Consider the following 19849-nt stretch of genomic DNA (forward strand, 5'->3'; position numbering starts at 1 on the left):
GGTGAGAGCCCCGTCCGGCCCGGACCCTGTCGCCCCACGAGGCGCCGTTACGCCGCTGAGCTACTGGATCGGGCCAACATGGCCACCTGCAAGCCCGTCTTCACTCCTGACAGCGACGGCGTGCCTGTCTGCGACGCCTCCAAGTACCGCAGCCTTGTAGGCGCACTCCAGTACATCACTCTGACGCGGCCGGACCTCGCCTACGCTGTGCAACAAGCCTGTCTGTGCATGCACGAGCCCCGTGATCACCATCTGGCGTTGGTCAAAGGATCCTCCGTTACCTACGCGGTACCACGACACACGGGCTTCATCTCCGGCCCTCCGACGAGCTCAACCTCGTGGCGTACTCCAACGCCGACTGGGCGGGGGTGCCCCGACACACGGTGCTCCACGTCCGGCTACGCGGTCTTCCTCGGCGACTCCCTCGTCTCCTAGTCATCCAAGCGGCAGCCGATGGTGTCACCTTCGAGCGCGGAGGCCGAATACCCTGCTGTTGCCAACGTGGTGGCAGAGTGCTGCTGGTTGCGCCAGCTCTTTGGCGAACTGCGCGTGCCCCTGCCCACCACCACAGTCACCTACTGCGACAACATCTCCGTGGTATACATGGCTGCCAACCCAGTACATCACCGCCGCACCAAGCACAACGAGCTCGACATCCACTTCGTCCGCGAGAAAGTTGTGTTGGGACAGATGCGTGTTCTTCATGTCCCCACCGCACAACAATTCGCCGACATCATGACAAAGGGGCTCCCGACTCCGGCATTCCAGGAATTCCGCTCCAGTCCGTGCATTCGACCACCCGATGGGGGGGGGGGGGGGGGGGGGTTGACGATCAGCTTCCTCTCCTACTGACTGAGTCGTGCACTGAGCGCTCTGTGCCTCTGTTGCAACACTATATATACGAGTGTAATACGATTGCAGCACCACAAGGTGCATTGCTCTCTCCCTTCTCCAGTCTACACAGAGATCAAGCAAACGTGCAGCGAGACTCGGTCAGCTACTAGATCGTGCCATCCCACGACCTCGAGCATGCTCCTGTCACTCCTACAAGCGCGCCGCAGGTCTCACAGACCGCGTCCCCCGCCGCTAATAGAAACTATCTGAAGAAAAACGAGCAACTGTCTAACTGAACCTATAATACGTTATTTCTGAAACTGAACTTCACGACAGATGCGGCAGGCTTAGTCAGGCTAACAATTCACACCCTTAAGCTTGCTGCACCGTGATGACATGACACCAAGTTTCTCAGGCATATCCTTCCCAGCGCCTTGGTGAGTAGGCATCTCTTGTCTTCTGAGCCCACCAAAACCATAAATCGAGTTTAAAGAGGCGGAGGGGAAGGAGGAAAGAAGATGGAAAGCGAGTCCGGTAAGGAGACGGAGGAGGGGACGGAGTTGGTGTTGGATCTGGGCTCTGGGGAGGAAACTCGACAAGATGGAAATCGAGTTATGGACGGACTCTCGCAAGAGATCGTCTCAGGGAAGGTGAAGGAATTGTATTCCGATTCCGGCCGCAACAGGGCCGCAACAAGGAGCTGGACAAGGAGTTGATGATTATTAAGGACAAGGAGAAGGAGAAGAAGAAGCAGGAGACGGTGGTGGATTCCGGCGAGTCGGAGATGGGCAGGGATTCGGCGCAGCACCAGTCCCTGATGGAGGAGATCATATCCGTGGAGAGGGAGCGCAAAGACCTGCTTGCCTCACTTTCTCCCACCTTTTCTCTCTGGAAAGAGATTGATTCTCAAACAACCTGGACCATCGCCACAACTACTTTTTCTAGGGACAACAATGAGAATCCACTTGCAGACTACTTGAACCTCATCCTCCAAGCTATGGAGGACCTGGGTCATCGGATGCTTTCTACATTATATTTTCTCAACAAATCCGATGACTCCGTCTGCTCCTACAAGGCCACTGAATTGTGCAATACAGCAACCAAACTGAATATGCACATCAAGGGATTCAGCCCCAAGCCTGAGCCGGAGCCAGAGCCAGAGCCAGAGGAGCAGCCGGGGCAGATCGATTTGTCGAGTCTTTTCAGAAAATATTGTCGATTTCCTGATAATTACAACAACACCTTGGCCCGGTTAGATATGGAGGAGCATGAGGAGAACAAATGTGAGGATGTTCATGTGAAGAAGACCAAGGAAGAGGAGGACAAGGAGAAGGACGTATCCTCAAAGGAGTATCTCAAGAAAAGGATGGACATCGAGCAACAATTTTTAGCCAATCATCGAAAATCCTGGGAAAATGTGTGGGGCAGCAGGATTGGATGGTGCGGTGGATTTATGGATACAAGTAAGTAACTAACTTTCTGCTCGTATCTACTAGTTTTCGTAATATTTTCATGCACCACAATGCTTCCTTTTCTGTGATATTCTCTCGCTGTGATCCTCAAATGTTATGAGCATCCATGTGTATAACTGCTTAGTTACATGATTGGCAATCAACCCTTTTTTTTTGAGCAAATTGGCAATCAACCTAAAAAGGTAGGAGTAACAGAATTCCACAACTGGCAATTAACCTAAACTGCGTTATTTTTTTCATTCTTAACCTGTACACTATCTGTATAGTTATCTTGTTTTGAATAATAATTCAAACAATTAGCATGCATATTAATCTCTAACAGTAGGGGGGATGTGTGTAACTGTACATATCCTATAGTTTTTGTGTGTTACTTGTGTGGAGTAACTATGAGATGCAGGTTTTGTATAATATGCCCTATAATATAGTATAGAAATAATGTATATAACATGAAAATAAATAAAGCAGTTTGTTATTTGTTTGCTTACATAGGGGGTATGTACTTTGCTTACTTTATTTGCTTATTCATTGGTGCTGCAGCCATATTGAGCCCTATGCAATTTACACATCACACACCTGGTAGCATCCCTTCCCCTGCTGCCATCACCGGCAGTACCTTGCAAATCTATTCAATCAAGATAAAGAGTATAAAAGGCTTGAACTGGCCACTCAGAGTGTATGGCGAGGTTGCTGCTCGAGACACTGTGGACCGCAACCGCAACATTCTATTTTCTCGGTCAAGGTTTGACTACCAAGAACTCAATGGAGAAGTATGTAGTGTATTCAGTTTTCTGTTCTATTTTCCTTTGTTTCATCCTCCTGACTATGTAGCACATTATGATTAGGTGTTTATAATAATGATATGATGCTTGCAGGATGATTGCTTATGCTTGACTGGTCCGTCTCGTGCAATTGTTGCCTTGGACCATGTTGAGTTTGAAGTTGATCTCCAAGTAGCCAATGGAGGAGAGTCTCAAACATTGATCAGCTGTAGAGGTTGTTATGGTTTTTTCTCTTCCTTGGCCAGCGTAACTGATGGTGATGATGGATGTACCTTGTCGTTCTCCAACAAGAGCTGTAGAGTTGAGGTAACCCTTGACCAGATTGATAAATCACTCCAGGCTACTATCGTGGGCGTACATGTTACCAAAGGGCGTTGGCCTTTTAAGTATGGATGCCGAGTTGTGTGTTCTTGGTCTCCTGCTGCGGCGACAGATGTCATTGGTAAGACTTGCAGGCGAGTTGTGCTTCTTGATCACCGTGGTAAAGGAATGCACAGAAGACCAGACAAGCACCTTCATCTCTCAAGGAGAGTCGTTTCAGTGGAATCACATGGAATGTTGAGAGTGTCCATAGAAGCATATGGAAAATCTCGTCGCTGTATTGCTCGAGAAGGTCACATCAACTTCCCTGTTCAGCAGTGCCAAACAAGAAGGATTGAGTGTCAAGTTGGCGACTCCACGGTGGAGGTTGCTGTAGGCTGGTCGTTGCTTGTGAAGGAAAAAGCACTCTTGACCGTGATGAGGCAGTCCAGGATGGAGATGGAGATGGAGATGGATTCTGATTCTGATTCTGACTCTGGCTCCGGCTCCTGTTCTGGCCATGAGATGGACGAGAGGGATTCCAGCAAGGAGCGAGTGAGGGATGCCAGCGGCAAGGAGATTGTGCAGATGGCCAATGACTTGGTTGGTGTTCTTTCCGGCCACCTTGGGATGCTTAAGAGGGAGATCTCGTTCCTAAGGACAGAGGTCAAGTCCCGGGGATTGGCTGGAAACAGGGCTTGTCAAGAGCAGATCATGTCTAACCTAGGGCCCCTCGATGAAAATCTTCTCAAGAAGGTGAATTTGCCTTACCTAGGTTCCAACACTGAGGAGGTGATGGATTTTCTGCTGGTCGAGACGCAGCAGTTGCTCTACCGCTTCAACTCTCTCGCATCCATTCTACAAAAAGTCAGAATCCCCATATCTTCCGACAAGATTGATAAGCTGCGTCTCATATCCAATGCACTTGTGGGCATCTCGGAGCTTATTATCAAGAGGCACAAATCTGTTGCTTCTGACAGTGCCGGCTGGGAGGCTACATGGGGAAGCTCGACAGGAAGACATGGTTGCTTTGACGACATAAGTAAGCAAAAATAAATACTGTCATCTAGCTATCTTTTCCTCTCTTTAATTGGGCCTCAGTCAATTCAATGCACTTTTCCTTTTTGTATATATCACTGCAAAGCAAAGTAGAACTCTTCTTATATATGCATAGATTTTAATCTGCTAACTTTATTAATAGCTCGATTTCTAACCGTCCGCAATCTCTTAATTTTGTGCTGCAGCAACATTGAGTCCTATGCAGTTTACGGCTTCCACGCCTGGAAGCTTCCCATCCTCCTCCGTGGCTGGTCCTGCCTTGGAGATCTACTCAATCAAGCTCATTAATCTGAATCCTAATCTGAGTTGGCCCATTGATGTCTATGGCGTGGTCGCTGCACGGGATGATTTTGACCACAACCGCAACATTCTCTTCTGCCGGTCAAGTGCAGACTGCCAAAGAATTAACCAAGAGGTTTGTATAATGTCTATCTTCTCGTCTAATTGTTATAAAGGATTATGTGTAGAGCATTTGTTGTGTGACAAAGGATTAAGTTATAATTATTGCGTTATGTTTGTAGTTTAAACTGAGTTGTTTGGTTACCTACATACCTTGGAATTGTTTTGTGTAATCAGATTCGTTTAAGGTTCAAACTAGTCGGTATCAGCTTTAGGCAAGTTATGCAGGCCAGGGAGTATGTACTGACCTGCACCGTTGAAATTTTTCTGCCATATTTAGTGAGCATAGAGCAAATCAGCAAGAAAAGCAATTAAAGTAGTCTCGCACTTGCCGAGGATGTTTCTGGATGATAGCAGGGCACATGCCACTGTTATGTTTATTTCTGTATATCACACAAGTAATGCGGCACATGGGCAAAGGCCGAGCGAATATGGCTGACATTGGCCGCCTGATTGGGTGGCTGTGTGACTGAAGGAGGGTAGAGATATGCAAAGGTTGTAAAATCGACTATGGATATTGACCTGCTGTTTCTTTGGGTGTAAAAGCAGAAGGTGTCGGTTCTAAATCCAAATTCAAAACCTGTGTATTATAGTGGTACAGATTATTAGGATCTGTTTGCGAACGGAGTATTTTTTTTCCAGATTTTGGCCATGTAATATCTGTTAGTCTATGTCTAGTTAAACTAGTTGAACTGAATTGTTATTTTGCATCATGTGTGTGACTGATGTTGATGAACATGGCGCTTGCAGGACCCTTTTTTGCACTTGATTGGCCCGTCTCGTGCAATTGTAGCTGAAGAACCTGTGATGTTTCAAATTGAACTGAAATTGAAGTATGGAGCAAATTTCAAAGATACAGCATTGTTCACTTCCAACCAAAGTTATCGCTCCATCATGCCATATGATACCATGCAGATCTATAACCGCTGTTGTACAGCAGAGATAAGCCTTGGGCGAGTTGATCCAGCAATCCAGGCCACAATTGTAGGTGTTTGTGTGACTAAAGGGGAGTGGCCTTTTAAGTATGGATGTAAAGTTTCTTGCTTGTTTTCTCCTGCTGATGCAACGGAGGGATGCGCGGCAGAAGTCGTTTTGCTTGACCGCCGTGCTAAAAGGATGCGTGCGGGATCAGATGGGTATCTTTCTTTGTCAAGAAATGTCGTGTCAGTGGGATTGCAGGGCACACTCCGAGTCGTCACAGAAGCATACTCAGAGTCTGGACTCAATATTGTTCGAAAATATCACGCTGAATTTCCTATCCAGCAGTGTCAGATAGATAGTTGTGAGTGCTCAGTTGACGGCTCCACATTGAAGATAGTTGTTGCTTGGTCTCGCCTTGCCATTGACAAGGATGATCTTGTAAACGATGGTTATTGAAGGTGCGTCGACCTAGCTTGTTGCTGCTGCTAGTTTGTCAAATCTCATGTAGCAGCTCTTGTTCTTGCATATATACTATATTAATTTGAGCATGTAGTTAGTTGTCAACCTGTGCACAAAAAGGAACCTCTTGTTAGGCTCCATTTATCTTTTCTCTCATGCCTGCCATTTGGTCTTGTAGGAGGAACTGAGGATGCACAAAGGAACAATGGAGCTAGTGGTTAGTTAATTCCTTAGTTTAGAATGGAGCTGGTGGTGGCATGAAGGCGTGGTTCCTTAGTTTGGAATGTTGAATCGTGATGATGTCTAGTTAGAAAGACGAGAATTATCATGCTACTGCTGATGACTAAAAAACTTTGTCCATGGTTTGATTCTGTGGGTTGAGAGCTACTGTAATTTGGTTGGCTTCCTCGACATTATGCCTGTGAATTTTTTGTGCCTGAGAAAATTGATGTTCTTGCCTCACCAGGCCAGAATATGCCTGTGAATTTTTTGTGCCTGAGAAGTGGGTCTGGCCTGGTGGACTCTAAGCTTGTCGTTATTTTCTCCCACATCCGCCTCTGTTTTATCTTCAGGCTGATGCACCAGGAGTCCAAAATGGATAACCGTGCTGCCTCATGCTCCATCCAGCCTAACTACTTGCTCCTATTCTCCAGGCCTCACGACATGCACCAAACATGAACGAGGCCCATAATCTTGCTATGTTCTCAGGCCTACTACAAGTAAAAAAATAATGATAAAAACTAGGCACTTCTTGAGATTGAAAAACAAAAATATGTCTCAACTTTGTGAAATAATTTTCAACAAAACAAATATATAAATGCATGAACCTCATCAGCGACTTTGTTCATCTTATTACCTGTATATATGTATGTATGTATGTTAGGCTCAATCTTGCAGAGCCTACTCACCCGTAGCAACATGAACAATAATCATCATGCATTACATGCATACATCACATCACATACAATGCCTAGCCTGCTCTGCTAATTTAAGAACAAAATTGACAGTAACTATATCATCTCATTATGCTATGCTATGCTATGCTACACAAACAAAGTGTCTATATCAATGGATGCACGGTTCATCCAGATCCCCCTTTTTTTTAGCTCCGATCAACTCCAAGAAGTATTTGGTCGCCACATGGTCTTCTGCACAAACGACAGCCGGACCTCCCAGTGCAGCGACTTGACGATTGACTCCACCTCGCGTATCGTTTCCATATCGTCCCTGACGATCAGCCTCACTACCCGGTCCACCTCCACAATCAGACCCAACAGTTCACACCTACAGCAACATCATTCATCACTCGAGTCAGACTTCAACTCTTGTTCTATCAACAACCATAACAACATGTTTTTTTCATGCATAAATTTAGCAGGTTAAACATCCATCATTTGATCAGTCATGGTGGCTTTCATGCCATGTCGGTTTCCCTAGTGAAAAGACCATTACCTCTTGTTAATCTTCGAGAAAAGATGGCTCGCGTAGACAAGATCGTAGCTTCTCAGCTACTCCCTCCGTTCCAAAATAGATGACCCAACTTTGTACTAAAGTTAGTATAAAGTTAAGTCATCTAATTTGGAACGGAGGGAGTAGGTGCTAAACAAGTCGTACCAGTCATGGTGGAGTCCAAACAGCCCGCACTACTCGTATATGATTAGGAGCGTGTGAGGTGAGTCGATTGGAACTACATTCATGACCCACACCTTCATGTCCTGCAAACCTGCTGCAAACCTACAACAGGAAGGGGATGGCACGGATTAATATCACGTAGTGCATTTTCCTGCTCCAAGACTTGCAAACAACAGTTGATGTCAATGTTGCTAAACATAAATTGCAGTGGAAGAAAACTGCAGAATGGATGGCACAAGTATTCCTTTACGGTGCTAAAAAGGAACAATGATGACATTTCTGACAGCAGACGAATCAATGTCCAGGCCTTCCATATAAGAATTGCTTATCAACCGCTTCCAGTGCTCATACTCCGCTTGAAAATCCTCCTCAGGGGCAGGTTTTCCATATACTCCAGTCTCAGAGCTTTCCAGCCAGTAAGGAGGTCTTTCCACCCTCAATGGCCACCATTCCTCCCGCCACCAACGTAAACCACGGACGCCGGGGTCTGCGGGCAATTTATGCGTACAAGACTGCAATGAAACATTCCTCAAGGGCAATAAGAGAATATATGAACCTAAAATTAGGTACAAGATTCAGTGACCAGCATTAAAGATATAACGTGTTGAGAATGAGAACACTCACCAGGGAGCATCAAGATTATCACAAGAGATCTCCACCCAGCGGAGGCCGGGTTTGCAGCACACCCTTCTGTCATAGAAGCGGTTGTCCATTGGTTTCTGAAAAATCGACACACCTACTCAATTTATCCCTATCCTTTACTTTATTGAGTAGTTTCCAGTACATTGACCAGACATTACTGGCAAAGTGCAAAACAAAATAGATAGATATTAGATAACTAATTTACCATTTCATCACAACAGTCAAGTTGACATAGCATTTGGTAGCAACAATGGTATGTCCACAATGTAAAAAACAAAAAAACAATTTACCTTCCCATATCTTGACATCTTGGCAGTTTCTGGTATACAGGAGTAGCCGACCACAGAAAGTAACCACCAGGCCGTAACAGTGTGTTCAATTCTAGCAAGAGCTTACCAACACTGATACATTCAGACAACAGCAACATAGAGGAATGATATTGTACAAGAGGAGGCTTGTTGTAAAAGAAAGAAAGTACTTTGAATATGCCATGGTACTCTACAGCGTGCATCAAAGACCCTGCTGGGAAATGGGAGCCTTTAGTACCCATCAAAGACCGCTGATATAGCAGCAGGGATTCCTCTCTCGACGGCAAACTGCACCTGAGCTTCAAGCTCATCTTTAGGTTTAGGTGCAAACGACATCGTAAGCACATCTACTCCTCTCAAACAGATATCCTCCAAAGCTAGCCAACGTCTAAAACCACACGGCTCTGTTTTCCCCATGCCACATCTTTCTTTGCCTCTCCTTTTCTAAAAAAAACATCTTTCTTTGCCTGCGTGGTAGCATCAGACATGCCAAACAGAGTTTTAAGTTTTAACTACATTGAATTCCTACTAAATCCAATGCATTATCCTTTTTTCACAAGGAAAGAGTAATCCTATTATGCATGACTAGAGTAACTTATTGTGTATAAACTGCTGCAATAATTATTTCACGATGCAAAGGCTGTCAACTTCTGAATGATACTCTAAGGAATGGTAGCATGTTATGGCGCTGCTAGAAGGAGGGAGCGAGAGGGCCGGCCGGGGCCCACGGCCGGGCAAGAGGGAAGGGATTTCCTTCTTAATTCTTGCTTGATTAGATTGATACATCTCCTCTCTTTATATAGAGAGGTTTACTTGACTCCCAAGCGAGCCTTGCTTGACCCCTAAGCAAGCGACCCTTATCTCTAATTAACCCTAAGACTAACGGGCCCATTAGGCCCATTACGTACTCTAACACTACACCCCACCTGGACATGCAGCTTATCCTTGAGCTGCAGCCTAACCAACTTATAACCATGTCTCGACGCAACACAAACCTAACACCTAAAAATAAGCCTTTTACATCTCGGCTTGTTTTATTACTCTCAACCTGAAATAGACCGGGAAACTTTATTTTGGACGTGCACGTGTACAACCACCTGGATCCCATGGACACCATCTGGTCAAAAGGAGTGTGTGTGTATGGCCACCTGGAAGTGGTCGCAAGAGCAACCAGCAGAGGCACCCTCGCGGCGTCCGGCGGCGGAATGCAGTGGTGCTACGTCGTGCACTCTTGTCGGTGACACCATGCCTTCTCCCCGCCGGACGGCTGTTGGTCTGCACCGCACAGAGAAGATTGGAGGGCTGTTGATGGAGAATGGCGAGGAGAGGTGCACCCCCCCAACCGCCGATGTCGCAGACTTTGAGGTCGCTTTCCATGGGGAAAGCAACATGCCCAAGATCCCCGACGCAGCAGACGAGATCGAGGTCCTTTGCGTAGCGAAGCGCAACTGGGAGGAGCGGCAGCGGCAGACCACGCATCTCCCGCACACGCCGACGCGCTAGGAGGCCGCGCGCAGCAGCCTGCAGCCTCGCTGTCGCCGACACGTGGCGGGTAGTGATCCAAGCCGGAAGTGGTGACGGTGATGGCGGGAACTTGATCTGCCGGAACGGGACGCCCTGGGGAAGCGGTGATGGCGACGGTAGGAACTTGATCTGGTGGATCGGGACTCCCGCCGGCGCGATCGATGCGGGGCTGGAGCTGACCGGCGGTGGCTGCGGCAGCTGCAGCGGCTGCTGCGGCGGAGCGCCAGGCGTGGCGGAGGCTGCCAGGAGCGGTGGCTGCCACTGCAGCCAGGGCAGGGAGGTGGTGGCGATGGATGGCAACTGCAGCCGCGCGGCGGAGGCCGCTTGGTGCGGCGGCTGCCATGGCAGCCACGGCGGCGCGGTGGCGGCGATGGGCGGCGCAGCCGGGTGCGGCCTGTAGGATCCGGTCAAGAACAGGCGGATCTCCTGGACCGCCTGGGTTAGGTCTCGCAGCGCCCCTAACACCGCCTCCAGGGTGAGGATGGCGGGGGCGGGCGCGGCGGAGGATCCCGATGCAAGCAGGAGCGGGGCGAGGGTTGTGGTGGTCGCTAGAGGCGACCAGCAGCAGAAGAGACGGGTTGGGCGGCGGTGAAGACATGATCGAACCGAAGCTAGCTGATACCAAATTGTTATGGCGCCGTTAGAAGGAGGGAGCGAGAGGGCCGGCTGGGGGCCTTTTTGCCCACGGCCGGGCAAGAGGGAAGTGATTTCCTTCTTAATTCTTGCTTGATTAGATTGATACATCTTCTCTCTTTATATAAAGAGGTTTACTTGACTCCCAAGCAAGGCTTACTTGACCCCTAAGCAAGCGACCTTATCTCTAATTAACCCTAAGACTAACGGGCCCATTAGGCCCATTACGTACTCTAACATAGCATGTTTGAGTGTAACCTCCTGAATGAAATCAATGTAATGCTTGAACTGAGTTCTGCCTCCCGGAAAGACGAGGTGCTCCCCGGAGACATTAAACCAGTTCTGGTGCCAGCTTGGTATGAGGAACGTTGCTATACCATATCTGCAGCAACAAAACCTCAGTTAGTCAGGTAAACAAACCGAAACCATGTCTGAAGATAACTCAACTCAAGCATCAACACAGATAATTCAGTTCAGTGTCCACCTAGAAAGAACCTGGCATCTGCTCTTCGGCCACCTTATCAGACTCCGGTAACCCGGTCGACGGCAGGGGGACAAGGCAGGTCGGAGCCTCGGAGGCTCCTCAGGGCAATGCCTCTCCCGGTGCTCATAGTGCTTGTCGCTCCGGATGTAATCGGCTCCGGCCTCAACACCGCAGAGCTTCCCTTTTCATTAAAAAAACCCATAGAAATCGAGTTAGGGAAGGGGACCGAGAGGGATTCCATCAAGGAGCCGGAGATTGAGAGGGATTCTGATTCTGAGCCTGGCGATGAGGATTCGGGGTCCCTCATAAGTAACAATGAAGTTCCTACTAGGAGCTACTTTCATCAGATGGGTTTGCAGTAGATGGTCAGGAAGGAAAAGTGTGCAAGTTGCTAAAGTCTTTGTATGGACTCAAGCAAGCACCCAAACAGTGGCATGAGAAGTTTGAAATAACCTTAACAGCTGCAGGCTTTGTTGTAAACGAAGCTGATAAATGTGTATACTATTGCCATTGTGGGGGTGAGGAAGTTATCCTTTGCTTATATGTTGATGACAATACTGATTTTCGGATTAATGTTATTAAGGAGGTCAAGGATTTCCTATCTCGTTGTTTTGAGATAAAGGATTTAGGAGTGGCTGATGTCATTCTGAACATCAAGTTGTTGAGAAACGATGATGGTTGGATTACATTGCTTCAATCTCACTATGTGGAAAAGATCTTGAGTCGCTTTGGCTACAACGACTGCAAGCCCTCTCCAACACCATATGATGCTAGCGTGTTGCTTCGAAAGAATCGAAGAATTTCTAGAGATCAACTGAAATATTCTCAGATTATTGGCTCGCTTATGTACTTAGTTAGTGCCACAAGACCTAACATCTCTTTTGCCGTTAGCAAATTTCAAAACCAGGAGGTGTGCATTGGAAAGCTCTACAGAGAGTTATGTGTTACTTCAAAAGCACTGTGAGTTTACGATGAGCTGTACCGTTCTGCGTGTGCAACTTCTTTATATGTGTGTGTGCGTGCATTTTTGTTGAACTGGATGCTGCTTCTACTCTTGTTAAATTATCATGCTTGTCATTTTGGATTGTAAGGAAAATAAAAAAGGAGCCATAAGCAGTGGTTATGCACTTGTTTTTATTACCAACAATATGTAAACATGTAGTGTGTGTTACATGCTAATGTGTTTAATTTCTGATATGTTGATCATGTCCCTCCCTGTACAAGATTATTAGCTTAATTTGCATGCTTAGCTGCTAGGCATCTCCTCTGCTTGATAAACGTTTCTTGTACTATCTATGGAAGACTAAATAGCTCAACTCTAAACTTTGAATAAATAAATTGCTGATCCTGTTACTTCATTCCTCAGAGCTATGAGTGATGATGGGCACCCTGCTGCTTTGTTTTGCTGTGGGTGACTGATAGTTCTTCTTCTCCGAATGGAACTATATACATTCATAAGTGGTCTGAACACTTCCTTTCTTCATGTGGTCAACACCTTACCATAGCTGCCTGAATAAAACTCTTGAAAGATCATTCATTTACATGGTTTGTTTTACTCTCTACCGTTCATTGATATTGCTGATTAATTCTGTTCTCTCTGTTTTTCCCAAGGCCTCGGAACAACAAACACAAGGGAAGAGGTTCAATGGTAAAGAGGGGGCAGAGAGCTATCTGCGAGGCCTACAGCGGGCGTTTGGGTAATGATAGCCAGTTCCTGTTAAAGTTTCCTTGCACAAATCGATTGATTTGCCGGTTATTCTGACCTCAACTGAATCACATTTGATTGGTTGTTTTACTTCTGTGATCACGTACTGTTTTTGAGTCGAATGACTAGTCGATGAGTCAAAAAAAAGTCAGACTCAACAACGTGTCGACAAGTCGACGAGTCGCGACTAGTCGCAACTGTAGGGTCGACTATTCAAGCGTCACGACCCCAGAACGACTCGTCGACTTGAAAACCTTGGATCACATCAACTTCAACATTGTCTGGGACAAATCGTCCGTCTCCTCTCTCTATTCGGTTCCGTGTGCTTCGGTTATTTGTGTGCAATATTCCTTTCTACTTGAAGGGATTTTGTTATCTTAATCTTATGTTAATGATGAAACTGAATGTTCTGTTTGAGCTTAATCTTTAGTTGAATCCGTGCTTCAGCTATATTGAGAGCCAGTGATATCATACACAAATCATTCTGGAACTAACTGTTGTGTTTATATTGAAAATTTTATCAACCAGCCAGCCTATCATTTTTCTTCTTCGGAACCAACAAAAGTTGGTACATTTTGGAGGTGAACCAAACATTCATAGATTTTGTATTTCCATTGCCAATATGGCTTCTCTTTCGGCTTGAAATTGTTTACAATCCTGCATGTTGCTATCATCATTGATGCTAATGTGATGAATATCCTTCCCACTTACGGCGATTCATAACCAAGTTTATGCACCGTTGTGTTTTGCATGTTGTTTTTAGTTAACCACTTTTGTCTAGATTATCTTAGGCCGGCATTTCCTCGGGTCTCTTGGTAGCTTTGGTATTACGATGCAGCCACTTTTCGGCCTTAGTATACAATCTGTGTATTATGTGTTGTTCATTCAGAAGTAACTTTGCATGGCTAATGTGATGAAGGAACTATCCAACAGTTTTGCGCAGCCGCAGGTGCTGGACAGGAGCAGCGGAGCGCGTTTGACGGCATGCTGGATCTGCTCCTGGTCCGCGTGAGAAGGCCGCCAAGAACGTCCACACCAAGGTATACCTCCTTCCCCACCTCCCCTGCTCCACGATATTTGTGCTTGTGGTGAGGTGCTTGCTGGAGATAAGATTTTCGTCGGTTGCATTGCTCCAGCTTAGCTCCAGGAAGGAGATGTGTTGTGCTGGCTGTTTGATGACATTCTAGTTGGTGGTTCTTGATGCTGTAGAAATTTGTCCTCTTATATTTTTAATTTGTGTTTATTGGGGTCAGCTTATAGTAGCAGCAGCAGTATGGTTGCAACACACTTTAGTAAAGGTAGGTTGCTTGGTTTGTGGTGATGATGCATCGAGTATATATATGACTCTGTTGCTGGTGACCTCGAGATGAACAAGTACTTGGAACCAAGCATAATTGTGGATGAATATGTAATCGATAGTTTGTAAGTAATCCAAATAAGGTGGGGTTGCTCCTGTTTAGAAGCATGTTTTTGTTCCTTACTCATGTCTGTCCCTTGGACTTCGGAGCCATGTTCTTGCGTGTCATGAGTTTGGTTACCGTGGTAGAAAGATACCAGAGCGTGATGAATTTTCAACACCCCTGTTGGTTGTGGGTGGGTTGTAGGAAGGGCAAGCAAAAGGAGAATGTGAACAACGTGATGATGTTTCACCAGGCCACCTATGACAAGCTGCTCAGTGAGGTAACACTTATTCTTGGTTGGCTTTTGCTGGTAAGACATTAACCATTAGCATTTCCTTGTAATGCAGTGAATGGGATGTAAATATCCGAAGAGACTGGTATGCATCTTGGACACTTACTGGCATATGTTACCGTTGCTGAGAATGAAGCTATCAAAAGGGAGCGTTACAAATTGATGCTGCAGGTATGTGTGCAAGCAGTTCACTTTGACTCGTCTATTGGTTTGTGCTGCAAAGTATGTAGAACTGAACTAGTTTATTCCGAATTGATGTGAACTGTTGCAGCGGCTAGTTTGTTGATTTGCCTGTGCACTGAGACAGAATTGTTTAGGTTTCTCGAGGTTGAGCTGCATGGAGTTGTCAGTGATTTTGCTATAAAATGCAGTGCAAAGTGTTGCTATATGCACTTGTGCTGGTCATTTTCCTATCATTATTTTTTAGAGATTGAGGAGTGGTGGGTAGAATGCACTGCATGCATAGTTACATCCTATGCAGAGTTGATTAAATGTTGCTTTGTTCATTGATTAATCTTGTTGTCTCTGCCCAGGGAGGGGGCTAATTTGATGATGGTTAGGACGGCAACGAAATCTCGTATGCTGGAGATGGACTCGCTGTCGCCACGGAAGGTTGTATTTGATCTTGTGGAGGGCTCCGGGCGGGAATACTGATGGGTGGAGCTTTGTCGGTGTCTTATATTATTGCAGTATAGAGCCTGTATATGCGGTGCTTGTCGTTTGGGTTGCTGTAGAATTTATGTGATGTTGTTGTGGAGAGTGCTACTCGTCCTAGGTTTTCCTTGTTTTTTATCAACACTGGTGCTGCCACGCGGCAAGGTCCTGCTTCTTTGAGTAGTACTGTATACAGGAGAGGTGCATTTCGGGATTGAGGAAAGGTATATTTGTTGCAGTTGTGTTTCATGTATGAGGCTAATGTAAATTTTGAAGTTTATTATCAGCACTTGACTTGTTTAAGAAAAATGTAAAATCAAGCAGTCAATTTGTTTGTTTACAAAGAGAGAGAGAGAGAGAGAGAGAGAGAGAGAGAGAGAGAGAATTGCTGTGTAATGGTACATCTCTCATTCCCCTGTCTTGATACTTGTGGTTGATTGATATGCTGAGAAATTCTTGGCTTAAATATAAAAATGGAGGGAGCATTGTGCTCCCAAGTGATTCCTTTGCGTGAAAAATGATACTGAAGGGATGGGTTTGGTTCTGTGTGTTTGTGGTGATTGTCTTGGGCAAAATCTTGTTAATCCTTTGGGTAAAATCGTTGTGAATAACAATTGGATAACTTTCCAATCGGGCGGGAATAATGTGGAAGTAAAATCAAAACTGAAGTCAAACTAGGTCCAAATTCCTTTGAATAATTTTATTATGTGACTTGTGTGGACCCTTCCAACGCCGCATAAAATATTTCACGGATTCTGAATTCATATTCAATTAATTATGGATATAAACACAATTCAAATACAATTCCCAAAAATGATCGTTTTAAATGTTGAAATTTTTGTTTTGACTAATAACCTTTTCAGTTTTGACAAATTTCATTGAATAGGCAATTTTTTTAGTTTTATCCCTTTATTTGAATTTTGAGGACTTGAATGTCCTTCATTCAATTTTACTGAATTTTGAACATGATGCACGGATGACTCTAGTGCCAATATTTATTCTAGGTACGTGACACGGAAACCTTGAGGGATGAAAAAAGGCCGGAATATACAATGATAATAGGAATATATAATAAGAAAACTCGCATATTTATCGGCTGATTAAGAGTCGTTCTAAAAAAAGCTTTCCAGTGGGCCGGTGGTAGTGGCTGAGTGTGAGACCCCGGGCCCGGCCAGGGGTATGTAAAACTGCCACTACCAGCAAGAGATGGAGGGGGATTCCGGCAAGAAGACGGAGAGCGAGTCCGGGAAGGGGACGGAGATGGAGGTGGAACTCGGGAAGGAGACGGAGGAGAGCGAGTCCGGGAAGGGAACGGAGATGGAGGGGGGCTCGGGAAGGAGACGGGGAGCGAGTCCAGGAAGGGAACGAAGAAGAGGATTCTCAAGAGGAAACTCTTGGATACCCAGCAGCAAGTCTTGTCGGACGAGCGACTTTTCCTCAGGGAGATGGGCAAGTCCCGGGAGGAGATTATTAGGTATCCTGATTCCGATTCTGGCGATGAGATGGGCAGATATTCGGGGTCCCTCATAAGTATGGAGCCCCAATGGGGAATCAGCAAGGGGACGGTGACGGGGACGGTGAGGGATTCCAGCAACGAGCCGGCGAGAGACGTCGGCGGCACTCACGATCACGACGACTCGGTTGTTGCTCTTTCTAGCCACCTTGAGATGCTTAGGGCATCTCCAGCCGTTGGCCCCCCAGGAGGGGCAAAAAATCGCCCCCTGGGGCGCACCGGCGCTAACGGACAAAGGCGTCACAGAACCCCACCTTGATCAATAAAGCTTTCATCTTATATTCGCAATATCCAGATTGCAATCTCATTTTCTTGCTTGTTCTTCGATTGCTCACAGGAAACAGACCCTCGTGGTCAGGTTGATCGTGCTCCGGCGTGGTCAATAACCTCTCGGAGTTGGTTTAGCGATTGCTAAGGCGTGACGCCCTCGCACGTTCGTAGTCGGATCGTCAAAGTCGACTTCCACCAAAGCGAAATCCACCATCTCATCGAAAGACGGGACACCTTTGCCTTTATCAAGTGGTAGGGCGTGATGCCCCCCAGTCGCGGCACCCACGGTATTTTAAAAAATTTGAAGACGGCACAAACATGGTGCAAACACGGCACAAACATAGCAAACTTCGGCGAGTTCGTTCAAACATAAACATATTTTACAAAAAAAAAACCGGCGGGCTAATCCCGCCGTCTCCCTCGCCGCCCGCCTCGCCGCCCGCCCAACGCGTCTACATGCCGAGGAGGCTGTAGAACCGCGTGTAGTCGCCGCCGTCGTCGTCGTCGTCGTCGTCGTCGTCGCCGCTGCCGCCCCCGCCTAAACCTCCGCCATCCCTGCTACACCCCTCCCCCGGTTGGCGCGGCGGGTTGGAAGGCCCGGGGGCGTCGTCGTCGTCGTCGTCGCTGTCGAGGATCACGACGCCGTGCTCGTCCTCGCGCCCGCGCTTGCAGGCGGCGATTTCCTCCAGGGCCCGGCACTGCCGGACCGTCTCCTCGCGGAGGTAGTCCTCCTGCGCCCACCGCATGGCGTCCTCGTCGGAGAAGCCGCGCCGGGCTATCTCCTCGTACTCCGCGGGGAGGCCGGGCTCCTTCTTGGGCTCGACGAGGCCGGGCTCCGGCTTGGGCTCGACGAGGCCGGGCTCCGGGGCATTACTACTTCCAATGCCTGCCCATTCTGCTCGCAATGCGAATCCATTGAACACCTCCTGTTCACATGCCGACGGCTCAGCCCGCTTTGGACAGAGCTGGGTAGCCTTTGCCCTGTTGCAGCACAGGGGCTCCTACACGCCTGGAGCGGGAACTTCAACAACAAGACCAGATCAACGGTCCTTTTGGCCGTTCTCTGGAATATTTGGCAAAGGAGAAACGCCAAAGTTTTTCGCGACCTTCACCTGGATCTACACACAACTGCAAACTCAGCGGCCAATGACCTACTCCTTTGGTCTCACCGCTGCAAGAACGCCATGAAACAAGCTGCGCTTCGAGACTGGGCATCCATGTTGTTCCTCTTAGCTGCGAGATTGTAGCCTCCAGCACTTTGTACTTCTTCTCTGTTTTTCTCTCCCTCTGACCCCATGTACTTCTAATGCTGAGCACTTTGTAACACCCCTTGACGATCGCAATAAAGGTTCAGGCAGGCGTAAGCCCGCCGTTGACGTGTCAAAAAAAAACATGTCAAACAAAGAACCTCATATTTAAGTTTTAACTACATTTAATTCCTAAATCCAATGCATTATCCTTTTTTCACAAGGAAACAATAATCCTATTATGTACTCCCTCTGTCCCATAATACTAGTGTCAAAAACACTCTTATATTATGGGATGGAGGGAGTATAATTTAATTCTACAAAAACTTGTGTGCGGCACTTACTCAACGAATCATTTGCATTATCTGATCATAGCATGACTAGAGTAACTTATTGTGTATAAACTGCTGCAATAATTATTTCACAATGCAAAGGCTCTGAACTTGTCAACTTCTGAATGATACTCTAAGGAATGGTAGCATGTCTGAGTGTTACCTCCTGAATGAAATCAATGTGATGCAGAGCACCATGCTTGAACTGAGTTCTGCCTCCCGGAAAGGAAAGACGAGGTGCTCCCCGGAGACATTAAACCAGTTCTGGTGCCCCTTGTACTGCACCAGCACCAGCTTGGTATGAGGAACGTTGCTATACCATATCTGCACCAACAAAACCTCAGTTAGTCACGTAAACAAACCAAAACCATGTCTGAAGATAACTCAACTCAAGCATCAACACAGATAATTCAGTTCAGTGTCCACCTAGAAAGAACCTGGCATCTGCTCTTCGGCCAATGCCTGTAACCCGGCGGCAGGGGGACAAGGCAGGTCGGGGGCAATGCCTGTCCCGGTGCTCGTAGTGCTTATCGCTCCGGATGTAATCGGCTCCGGCCTCAACGTCGCAGAGCTTCCCTTTTCATTAAAAAAACCCCATAGAAATCGAGTTAGGGAAGGGGACCGAGAGGGATTCCATCAAGAAGACGGAGATGGAGGAGATTGAGAGGGATTCCGATTCCGATTCTGGCACAGATTCGGGGTCCCTCATAAGTATGGATCGGAGCCCCAATTGGGAATCAGCAAGGGGACGTACGGCGAGAGACGCCGGCGGCATGAAGATGGGTCATGACGACTCGGTTGTTGCTCTTTCTAGCCACCTTGAGATGCTTAAGAGGGAGATCTCGTTTCTGATGAGAGAGGTCACGTCCAGGGGGTTGTTGCCTGCTGGAAAGAAGAAGGTTTCTCAAGAGCAGATCTCCAACTTGTCCGTCCAGTTGAAGGAGATGCGCACGCAACAAGTCAAGGAGGTGAATTTGCCTTACCTAGGTT

At 46.9% G+C, this 19849-nt stretch overlaps 1 protein-coding gene and 1 pseudogene across 1 annotated transcript; one reads left to right on the forward strand and one right to left on the reverse strand.

Moving 5' to 3' along the window:
• Positions 1 to 453: 453 nt before the first annotated feature.
• On the forward strand, positions 454 to 6220 carry LOC123039767 (uncharacterized). The gene is made up of 7 exons (XM_044462784.1): positions 454 to 781; positions 922 to 992; positions 1520 to 2297; positions 2844 to 3073; positions 3179 to 4427; positions 4630 to 4859; positions 5594 to 6220. The coding sequence occupies exons 1-7, from the start codon at positions 454 to 456 to the stop codon at positions 6218 to 6220; spliced, it is 3513 nt and encodes a 1170-aa protein (XP_044318719.1).
• Positions 6221 to 7211: 991 nt separating this feature from the next.
• Positions 7212 to 18026, reverse strand: LOC123039768 (probable methyltransferase PMT26; annotated as a pseudogene).
• Between the last annotated feature and the right edge of the window lie 1823 nt (positions 18027 to 19849).

This window comes from Triticum aestivum, chromosome 2B (assembly GCF_018294505.1).
Source record: "Triticum aestivum cultivar Chinese Spring chromosome 2B, IWGSC CS RefSeq v2.1, whole genome shotgun sequence".
NCBI classification, from domain to species: domain Eukaryota; kingdom Viridiplantae; phylum Streptophyta; class Magnoliopsida; order Poales; family Poaceae; genus Triticum; species Triticum aestivum.